The sequence below is a fragment of the Buceros rhinoceros genome, unplaced genomic scaffold (genome assembly GCF_000710305.1).
Source record: "Buceros rhinoceros silvestris isolate BGI_N320 unplaced genomic scaffold, ASM71030v1 scaffold6649, whole genome shotgun sequence".
Taxonomy (NCBI): domain Eukaryota; kingdom Metazoa; phylum Chordata; class Aves; order Bucerotiformes; family Bucerotidae; genus Buceros; species Buceros rhinoceros.
The window spans coordinates 5,445-16,705 of NW_010429660.1; the positions used below are offsets into that span (position 1 = coordinate 5,445).

Below are 11,261 nucleotides of genomic sequence, written 5' to 3' on the forward strand. Positions count from 1 at the left end.
TTCCATATGCACAAAAGAAAAACCTGCAAAGATTTTTATCCAGTCTAAGCTAATATTGTGCTAGTCTATGCGCACAACCTTTCCACTTAGGAATACAGCCTTCTCCTTTTGCATGGAAAGGTAGGTAAAAAATTTCAGGCTGTATCTTTTGCCACTGTATAACCCTCAAAACAGTGGAAGACAAAAGGTATTTCCAATAGTTTCAAAGAACATCTCTGGTAGCATGTAAGCAAACCAAACTTGGATCATGGTAGAAACAGCAGCCTTAACTACTGCACTGTCAAACTCTCTGATTGGTGTTTCATGTCTCCATATTAAAAAAAAAAGAATTTTCTTAATGAAGCAACAGTTCATTTCATGAACGTTCATGCCTTTCATACCCTTCATCTTTTTTCATTCAAAGCCCCATCCAAACAGGAATGCAGCAGCTACTTAACAGTACATAGCAAAAAATAGGTGTTTAAGGCAGCATCCTCCCCCTGCTTCCCCTTCTGCTTAGGTTGTATTTTTGCTTTCAAGCTATTTAAACTGTTTTTCTAGAAGATCAGCAAGGTCCACCACAGCACGGATCAGACAGCATGCAGCAAAGAAGGCAGCAGTTCCATACTGATGGCTATCTTCTTTGTGCAATGAGCTGTCTGTTTATGCTCATCCAAACTGCTCTGGAATGAGGGGGATGCACTTTAAAATATCAGAAGATACCTGTAATTGCTCTGAAGAACAAAACTGTAAATAAATACATTTACATGGTTTACATGGTTTAGTGATGACCTGGCAGTGCAGGGTGAATGGTTGGACTCGATGATCTTAAAAGTCTCTTCCAACTGAAATGATTCTGTGATTCTGTAAATTAAGCGAAATGCAAAGCTCTTTTGAAGCCCTCCAAAAACTGGTTTTCAACTCTGTTTACTTGATTTGATAATGTTTGAAGAAATCACTACAGCTGCTTTTTCATGCCTTGAGGATGAAGATGGATGATTGAAGATGATGGTCATCATCATCAAAGAGGGGGAACATGGAACAAATGAAAGAGGTACATAAGCTAGGAGGCAGTTAACAGCAAAGCACTTAAAAGGTTGATTAAAGTCACCTGCAAAAGCGTTCAAATGCATAAAGACTGTTTCTGTGTTAGAGTCCCAGGGCAGAAAAAACAAAAATATTTTTTGAAGTAACATCTGCAACCTGAAACTATACCATGATGTGAGATACACTAACAGAGAGAGAGAAATTAAGATTACTAAACCATGCGAGTACAGTGAAAAAAACCACTCCTTTTTCTCACTTCTATTTCTTTGCATTTTTGCCACCACACTAGGTAATCAGGTTCTTTGCCACTCTTCTGTATTTCCTTCACTGGGTAACAGTGGAGACAAAAGAAAAAAAACCTTGATTCATAAAGGTGGCCAAAGTGATGAAAAAAAAAAAGTATCACCTGGTGGATAGCACCCCAATTTCACTGACTTCAAAATAAATATTCAAGCATAAACCTCACTCTAATTTCCTGTTATGAAAGACATTCTAAATTCTAACTCCACCTCCTCACGTTGTTTAGTACTATCACTTTTTGGAAGAAAGGAAATGTCAATTCAGTGCATAGATTCTCCATTGGAGGGTATAGCTCTTGCTTTTGGTTTACATATAAGGGAACAGAAGCATAAAGTACTTGTTATACAGATTTTTATTATTGTTCATAAATACTGCTGAAAAAAAAAACCGAAAAAACAACAAAAAAACCCACCCCACATGCATGCAGGTGGCAGCTGCACTGTTTGAATTTATCCCATCTGCTTGAATCAGCAAAAGAGAAACACAGGAAAAAAAAATCCATGCATGCAAAAATCAGATGTAGCATTTTAAGAGCACAACCAGCATTTACAATCAGGCGTTTAAATTCAACTGCCCCTTACAAATAATTCTGTTTAAATAAAGCAAAAGCATTTCCTACATTTTTCTTTTTTTAGTCTCTTACGTGAGAATTATTCTTTGAACTTTTTGAAAAGAGGTGTTGAGACCTGACAACCTTTCCTTTCAAGAGTCAAGCACAGCATCACTCAACACATGACAAAGCATCACCTTTCCTATGTTATAAAGATCTTCTCTATTTACATATGTGCCAATGTGTATTTTTGTTTCACTCTTTAGTCACAGACGTGTGACGCTCCATATCTGAAAATGAGTCACTGATGCCATTCACAGAATGGTCTTTCACTGTGAGATCCCTGCAGAGTAAATTATATCATGGTGAGAAAATGGCAAAATTGCGCCTGCCTTTGTGAAGAGGAGAACACCTGAGGATTTTGGAGATGGTTTTTCTAAAATGTATTCCAAATACTTTAAAAAATTGTTTTCAGCAACAAATCTGCAGAAAAATATTAGAGACTAATGCACAACAAGAATGATAATTGTAAAAAAAAAGCTACTGGCATTAACTGAGCAGCATGTTGCTAGCACAGATAGAGAGGACAAATCCTGCATTTCAAAACCTCAGCTCCTCCTTAGAAATTTACACACGTTTAAGTAACTGTTGTTTAACCTATACCAGGTACCTAATAGGTCACAAAATAAACAATGAATATTGGCACAGGTCATAGACCTTCTCCAGAGGTCCACTTGTTTTAGCAATGCGCCTGGCCATCTTTATAATAAGATTTTTTTTTTAAAGCATTTAATTGCGTCCAAACTCCATAATAAAAAATTTTCTATCACTGATTTGACTAAGAATGAATTGTAGGCATCTGGCCACCTTTTGGAATTTGCCTCTTTTTTTTTTTTCCAGAAAAATATCCTTAAGTTACAAAGTTGTGAGATCTCCACAAACAGCCTCTGACAGAACGACCACTAAATAAGACCAACAAGGAATCCAGCTGCTGCCACATTACCACCACTGCCTGTGTCAAACAAAGCATTTTGCAATTTAGGTACTCACAAAATGAGTTTACGAGGCAACCTTAACTGAGCTAGGAGAAGGAGGCTGAATATACTGAGAATATATACCAGAGCACTGGATTTCGTTTTCCCCTTGGTTACACCATTCATTTCTGTGAGTACTTAGTTAGGTAATCATACACTCTGCCCCCCACCAGCTCAGCACTTCTGCTTGGTTTACCTTTTCAGAGACTCACTCCTGATTATGTATTTTACCATGTTTCAGTATCTAGTGCGAGCTCCATCTGTATGATACTAAGTATTTCCTGCCAAAAAGACAAGCTGTGGAAATGACTGTACTATTCTGCCTGTCTGACAACGTATGAATTTACTAAGCCTGACAGATGGTTAGACTTTGTTACTGGCAAAATATTTCAATAGTGTGATAGCCACAACTGATCCCGTTTCCTTAGGCTGTTCATTTTAGAGCTTTTCACAGAGGACTGCAGACACGTTCCCGATCAAGCACGGCATGTCCCGAAATGGGAAGACAGAACTACAACTACACTCTTATTTTGGGTTTGGTTCAGGTCATGTTTATTTCTGAAGTTCACAGCGTCGCCCTAAGCTGCTTGCCCAAATAGCACTACTAGTATATGAATCAAATGTACAATTGAACCTCTGCTCCTCGGTATGTTTACATGCATTAGAAGGTATGACATCTTGAGCCACCATGTATGTTTTTCTTCCAAACTTGGCTTTGCTGTTCCACATTAAAAATCAGCATCAATCCATGTACACTGCAGGTTAAGCTTGCTTTTCTTGACTGTGGATGTCATCATGTCAATGAAGGAAACTTCCTCTCTGCAAGTTTTATCTGAAACACTATCTCATTCATTCATGGTGAGATTTGCTGCCAAATTATGTATTCGACTCATTTTTGCAGCAATGCTGAATTGCTCATTTTTCTCTTGCTGCCCTCAGGAACAAACCAGATGCTCAGTGAGCTAACAGACTGCTGACCAGGGGAAAAGATCTTGTGCCCCAGAACACATCAACTGTATGTCCTAGCATGTTTGTAAATATAGTTTTGACCACACATCACAAAAAATAAATCATCTGCGTATACACGTATCCTGAATAATTTGACGCAATTCGGTGTGCAGACCCTCTTTTTACAAAGTTAGCATGCGCAAGTTACTGTTCTCCCAATTCTTCTCTCCCGTCTAAACGAAATCCAGATAAACCTGCTGTAGTACTCAGCACACTCTTTAGTAAGTTTCACGTACAACTAACAAAAACCGGACCTTCAAGGAAATCTTGATTTTCATCAGTAGAAATAGTGGAGAAACTGTAGTCATGACAAAGGCAAGTTTTTTACAGTTGTGCCATCCCACCTCAGTTCTGAGAGCTAGGCCAAAGCAACAGCTTGTACTAGTGGAGGACTAAATGGTTAATATTTTACCACTGCAGATGGAAATTTTAAATAGTATCAGAAAACAACAGAAAGCACTAATTTTCAAATACTTGCATTCAACATTTTGGGGTTTGTTTTTGTTGTTGTTTGTTTTTGTGGAAAGTACAAGTTTTGCTTTCTCTAATTCCTAACTGAAAGAGCTGAAAGCCAATTAATGCAATAGGCAACATACAGACTAAATGACATAATTTTAGTTTCATATCCAAATACCATGTTGGCTTACCTGGGGATTTTTAAATAAAGCATATTTTTCACTTTTTTCCAAAAACAGAATCTTATTCTCAGTGTCTCGAGTCCAGTCTGATAACACTTCAACAACATTTTCATGATCTTCAAAAAACCTCTCTGGAGAGACAGAAAAGGTAATGTAAGACACTCAAACTCTCACCCCCCTCTCCTGAGGCTGCAGAAAATCCTGTGTGCAAATGTAATCGCTATCTGATGTTTGCTCAGAGCTGGACAGCCCATCACTCTTTTTCACTGCATGGAAGGGAGCAAAACCACATGAAAATATTATCATGTAGAAGGGCAAACCAGCTACAGAAAATGCCTTATGTAGTTATGGCATGCTCCTGGATTCCTTCTGCACCTCTGTGCTGTTGCCCAAAGCCTGCAAAAGATGGAAACAGTGACCCACTAGGAGTAGATCTCTGCGCCCACGTCCCTCAATGGCCCTCTGCTTTTGTTTGTTAAGGTTTGCAGTATGATTGGGATGGTGGGCTATATTTTCACTTTGGCTACTGAATTGAAATAAAATAGTAAAAACTTGTTTTCTTGTCTTTTTACTTACTTGAACAAATGAAAAATTGCTTTTTGCTAGCAGGAAGAACTCTATGCTGAAAAGAAAACGTTTTCTTTCAAGCAACTATGTGTAAAAACAGAAATGGCAAAACAGAGGAAATAAAAAGACTGAGAACTGATGTGAAGATGCAGTGTCTCACCCAGCATCTCTGTGGTTAAAAACCTCACCAGATATGTGGGAAAACTAGTGTCAGTTCTCTCCCTTCCTGAGCTGATTTGGACCCAGACCCTCCACCCAAGAAAGCCACAGGCTGTGCTGAGGATGGATAACTCTGATCTCTGTGGTTTCACTTGTATACAGTAGCTGAATAGTCATGTAACTCCCTTTTGGAAGGAAAAGAAATGGAATTAATTTCGGAAGGACCCAAACTGCATCTTTCTACAACTTTAGTATTTGGGCAGGGAAATCACATCGCTCCAATTTCAAGTACAGTTTTCGCGGTTCCCTGGGAACAGGTATACTCCCAGCCCAGTGGTCTGCGGTGATCACATCTTTCGAAGGCTTAGATCAGCCTAGTATATGAGAAGGTAACAGAGCACACGTTTTGTAGCCTCTGACAAGGGTTCAGAATTAAATGCACAAAATGAGATTAGCTTCAGGGCCGGTTCACATGTACATAGTAAATTTTAACAACACAAGCAACGTAACACTTCTCATTTAGCAACCAATACTTCTGCAATGCTCTGGAAATAAAAAACACTATATAAACCCCAAGTTTGAAGGATAAACAGCATCTTACAATGCAGGATAGCCATAAAATAATTCAGGTAGTAACACTAGTCATTTAACAATAATCTTTGCCACATATACTTTTGTTTGTTCATTTCCCATACCAGGCTTTTCTTGTATAAAAGGTGAGATTATTTGTGATATTTACCATGAAATTAATCTAAAATTGTAGTTTATTTTATTTGAAATTATCATTTTTCAAAATAACAGTGTATATATATATATAAAACAGTTTATATCTTCTGATATAAAACTAGCTTGGATTTTCAGTTCATCTTGAAATATTTGCCACTCAGATTTGCTTCTTAAAAGTAAACACAGTTTTATTGAATACTAACATGGAAGGCAGGCAGAAAGAGAAAGTGCAGATAAGCCTGACTCCCCAGCATGCTGATAGTAATAGAGCTATCTAGAACTGCCAAGAAGTATACTGACAAGAATAAAGACTGGCTCACATTGTTTTGATTTTGAACAAAATTAATTGCATGTTGCGGTACACTGGAAGCAGAAGAAAGAATATGTACTGTTCCATCTGTATCAAAATTCCCTTCTGCAAACAAAAAGGCTCCATTCCCAGCTAATTTGGATCTGCTGACATACCCAGCTGATTTGGACCTGGTCATAGACCTCTTCATCAGGAGTTCATAGACTTTTCCTTTTTTCCTGAACCATCTACTGATTTATTTTCTTCTGTCCTCACTTTTAAAACAGTTTTTGTTCATTATGAGAGTTAATTCCTTACTATACCAATACTCTAATCCTAACTCAAAGCACCTAGCATTAGCTGGGACTAAGGTAACACAAGCAATTTTTACTTCGGGGAAAAAAAAAAATGTTTAACCATTAACCCCAGTGTTTGTAGCATATGACCTCCCTCATGCTTTCATTTTTAATTCTGTGATGAGGTATTCAAATTGCCTATGCAAATTACAAAGAAACATAAGTACACTCTTTTTAACAATTACAGATATTCAGGAAACAATCTGTATACATGTTTTCATCCTAACACCCAGTTATGTTTGCACAAATTACAGCAGACCAGAGGGAGCAACTTTCCAAGACAAGAAAACACTAAGATTTTTCAAAGTGACATTTGTGACATTTCTAGGGCCTCGTGACATTTCCAGTCTTTCTATAGTTAAGATAAGCAGGTATAAAAGATGTAGCAACACTGCTTCATGTATCATCTTAATCGAGTAGCAAGAACAGACTGGCAGTTAACGTCTCTGACATTCTGACAAGCAGATGAGTACGTCCTTGCTCATGAGCAGTCAGGCTTTTCCCAGCTAGTTTTACATTTCTTTGTTTTAGTTTAGCAGGATGATTATTAGGTCAAATGCAATCCTGGAATAAAGTTGTGGCAATTTTCCTTTTCCTTTTGATGTGAGTACCTTTGCAGCCTGGACAATGAAAAGATTTCGAAAAAAAATCACAATTAGAGAACACTCCACTGTTAATCAAGGCTTAAAGCCTTTTTAAAACAAAACTCATTAAGCTGCACCAAACAATACTTAAGTTTTGTACAGCTGTTTCTTAGGGTCCTGGAGGCCCCCAGGAGGCCAGCTTAGTTACTTCCTGAATCATAAGGTACCACCAGCAGAGCTGCAGCCCTGTCAGAGAGCAGTATCCTGTTCACAACTGCACTTAAGAAAGTAACTATCACAAGTGAAAAGAATTTGAAATGACTGAAACACTTCTCAGTCAGTCTCATTTAATTACAACATTTATTTGGCCAGTATCTAACAGCCTGCTGACAGCACTTCAGCACTGCATTCTCTCTTTGAAGAGTGGAGCAGTACTGTTTGTTGTGTTTGGGTCTCTCACTGCCTTAACAGAGTGAAACTCACAAGGTCCCTTCATTTTTGTAAAACAGAGTAATTGAAATGGTGGTGGGCAAGGAGCCTTACCTAGCTCACAGCACGGACAAATGGAAGACTCATTTCTACAGGAAAAATCGTGCAGTTACATTCTTGCAGCATCCCTCAGCTTAGAGGCTGCACTGTTCCAACACCAGTGGACACACAGGCAGGAGAATTGTTAATAATTACCTTTTCATGATTACCAATAGCATAAGATGCACTGTATCTGTCTGCTGAACGCTATGTTGATATGCCACTTACCAATCTGCAGCTCTGGGTACATTTCATACAGACACCAGTCAACGTTGCAGTCGCAATGTGTTTTGTCAAAGAGATTTTCTAAAACATCCCGCGTCACCTGACGCTCATCCACCATTAGTGACTTTGTGCTGTTATCGTACATGTGCACCTTGACAACAAGCTGAGTACAGAGTCACAGAAGAGTCAGTTAATTTCAGAAGCAAATAAAAGGCTAGTCTGAATCTGCTGATACAGATAAGAAAGATTAAGGTTGAAGGTTATTACTTATTCAAAGGCACCCTGTCCCACAGTGAGCAGAGGGAATAAAACAGCTTGGAAGCTTTCACATTATATTGCCACCAAAATAAAGACCTTTTCTCAAAAAGGACATTGAACCTTGTCCTGTGCAATGATTTCAGGAAAGGTGAAATTGCTATGAAGAAAATGCAGAAGTTAATCTCCTCTCTAAATCTACTAGACATGCAATTAAGGAAAATGCTTGATAGGGAAACTGAGTACAAAAGGACAGAGTGTCCTTAATACCAGCTAGAAATGCAGAAAGTTTACTTATTTTAAATGAGAAAAAGAATGGAAGAATCTTGCCATGCCAACAGACTAACCTGAAATCAGATTGTATTAAAATGGGCAGGAGTCCAACATCCATCAATAAACAAATAGATGAGTTACTTACTTATATTGACCAAATTAACCTAAGACACTCATTTTTTCATATTGTGAAGTATTTGTTAAATGAGAAACAGTATGCACTTTTATCAGAGTAAAATACAAGAAAAAGCTGAAGTACATAAAATGTAATAAGTATTTTTGAGGAAACTACTTAAAATGCTCCATCAGTACTGAAAACAGAAGAAAAATTGTCTACAGGTTCTGTACATGGAAACTAGAACTGAACTGGTGATGTGGGAGGACTTCATACAGTCTTGTTTAAATAGCTCCTTAATTTAAAATGTGTGCATAAGAAGCTTTGGACTACAGAGACAATCTCCATTAAACATCAGGCTGAAGCAGAAACTGATGATCCCCAAGAGAAAATCTACACTATCTCTGAAAAGTAAAAGCAAATGTAACAAAAAAACACGAGCTTGCTTTGCTTCCAACCCTTGTAAGAATCTTCCTCTCAAAAATAATAAGCAATTGAGCCATAGTACAGATTACAGAGAAAAAGAAATGTTGTACATGCATAATTACAACATGTCTGGGGGGAAAAAATGTTATTTTTGTTTATATTGTATTCTGTTTATAGTTGGCTGCTCAGAAACGTTCATGCAGTTCCATGTTCACAGAATCACAGAATGGCTGAGGTTAGAATTCACCTCTGGAGGTTATCCAGTTCAATCCCCTGCTCAAACAGCGTCACCTACATTGTCCAGGACCCTGACCAGATGGCTTTCGAGTATCTCCAAGGACGGAGACTCCACAATCTCCCCAGGAAACCTGTGACAGTACTCAGCCACCCTCACAGTGGAAAAGTGTTTCCTGATGTTCATATAGAATCTCATGTTTCAGTCTGTGCCTGTTGCCTCTGGTTTTGTCACTGGGCACCACTGAAAAGAGCCTAGCTCCATCCTCTTTGCAACTAACAAGACCCCCTGAAGCCTTCACTTCTCTAGGCTATATAGTCCCAGCTGTCTTAGCTTTCCCTCACAGGAGGGATTCTTCAGTGCTTTAATCATCTTAGCAGCCCTTCATTCACTGAGATGGAAGTCTCCTGTGTTTGGAGGTGGTGATCCTTGAAAATTAATCAGCTTTCTTAGGCCCATCTTCCCTCTAGGGACTCTTCCAAGCAGCTCTTTGAAAAAGCCAAAGTCTGCTTTCCTGAAGTCCAGGGCTTGCTTTTCACCATCCTCCCTGGCTTCTGCCCTCAGCTTTTGGTATAAAAGAAAAGATCAATTTGCTTGACAATCACTTAGTCAATTTAGAATTCAGGAATGACACAGTAATTTCATTATAGTGGCATAGCCACAAGAAGACTAAGCATTACTTCCGCCCTATGGTTCCAAATACTCAGGCTGGAAAAAAAAAGGTCCTCAAAATAAATGTTTCCTCCCCAAGGAGAATTGCTAACATTGCAAGGAAAAGAGAGTGACCAATGAGGAGTCCTAAGTTTTGTTACAAAGCTTTCCAAAGACAGCATTGGTGAAATCCTCCCAACACATTCTCTCAGAAGTAGCATTTGTACATGAACATGAAGTGTTCTGTGGAAACCATCTCAAGTCTGGACACCCTCAAATTTATTAGAAGCTTCAGTTCTTCTTGGAAGCGCTGCATGCTCTGATCTCCAGCACTTCCCATCTCTTAAAGGTCATGACTATTTTTTGTTCACATCCGTTTTTCAGAGTTACTGAACACCTGCAGCTTCTGTTGAATTCAGCTGCAACACTAGCTTAGAATGAGTGGGCATAATTACACGACACACTGCAGCACTGTGCAGACACTGGCTGCAAGCTTTCTAATTTGTTGGTCTAAAATAATTTCTATTATCCTTATACATTACTATAGTGCTGCGGAAAGATTTAGCAAGAAGACCGTCATTAATTTAATTTGGATTAGCTATATCCACATCTACAGTAGAAGAAAGGTTCAATACTTTTGGAATTAGCATAGCATAAGTAAGCAACATTTTTATGTACATTCCACTTCCTCTAAAGCAACCTATCAGAAGAGTGGGCTTTGCTCCAACTTTAGTGGGGAGAAAAAAAAAAAAGCCAAAAGAGAGGAAGAGCCTTCCAAGCCCTCTTAAAAATAAGTCTCTCAAAGGTAGCATTCTCCTCAAGACTTCTCTTCAGACAGATGACAAGAAAGCTCCACAGAGTATCTTTAGATGTCTCAGGTTACAGAGAAAATATTAAAAAGCCCAGCAATTTTGGCAAGAACTTTATTACTGAGAAAAATAACAATGTACCTAGCTGGTGGCTCTTATGGAAGCATTTTACTATTTTAAGGCTCACCTTTTTAACTTTGGCTTCCTTCAATTTCTCCAACGCAAGTTTAATCTTGTCAGCTTTAGCCTGTGCCTCTTGTTCTTCCTGAAAAAACACAAGATATTTGGTATACTTCTTGTTAAGAAAGGCCAGCAATTTATGTTTACTTGAAAAGGAGCTGTTTCTTGTTATTTATATCCAGATCATAAGGCTTGTCATGGGAAACTTTCCAGTTACAGGAAATCCCCAGCTTTTCTTGAGTTAATATCCTCCAACCAAAGCTTTGATTTACAAGTCCAGTACTTACTTTTGTTGCCCAGTCATACGATTCTGTTCTTCAAATGCTA

General features: G+C 38.4%; 1 protein-coding gene across 1 annotated transcript in view; it reads right to left on the minus strand.

Annotated features, from left to right (window-relative positions):
• The window catches only part of LOC104499229 (amyloid beta A4 precursor protein-binding family B member 1-interacting protein-like), a gene marked incomplete at its 3' end in the record, with an annotated part of 27,370 nt that overhangs the window by 4,353 nt on the left and 11,756 nt on the right, over window positions 1-11,261 (minus strand). Inside the window, exons 4-6 of the mRNA XM_010142709.1 lie at window positions 10,942-11,019; window positions 7,994-8,153; window positions 4,566-4,687 (exon numbers count right to left, since the gene is read on the minus strand). Coding sequence (XP_010141011.1) covers window positions 4,566-4,687; window positions 7,994-8,153; window positions 10,942-11,019 — 360 coding nt within the window. The remainder of the gene's footprint in view (window positions 1-4,565; window positions 4,688-7,993; window positions 8,154-10,941; window positions 11,020-11,261) is intronic.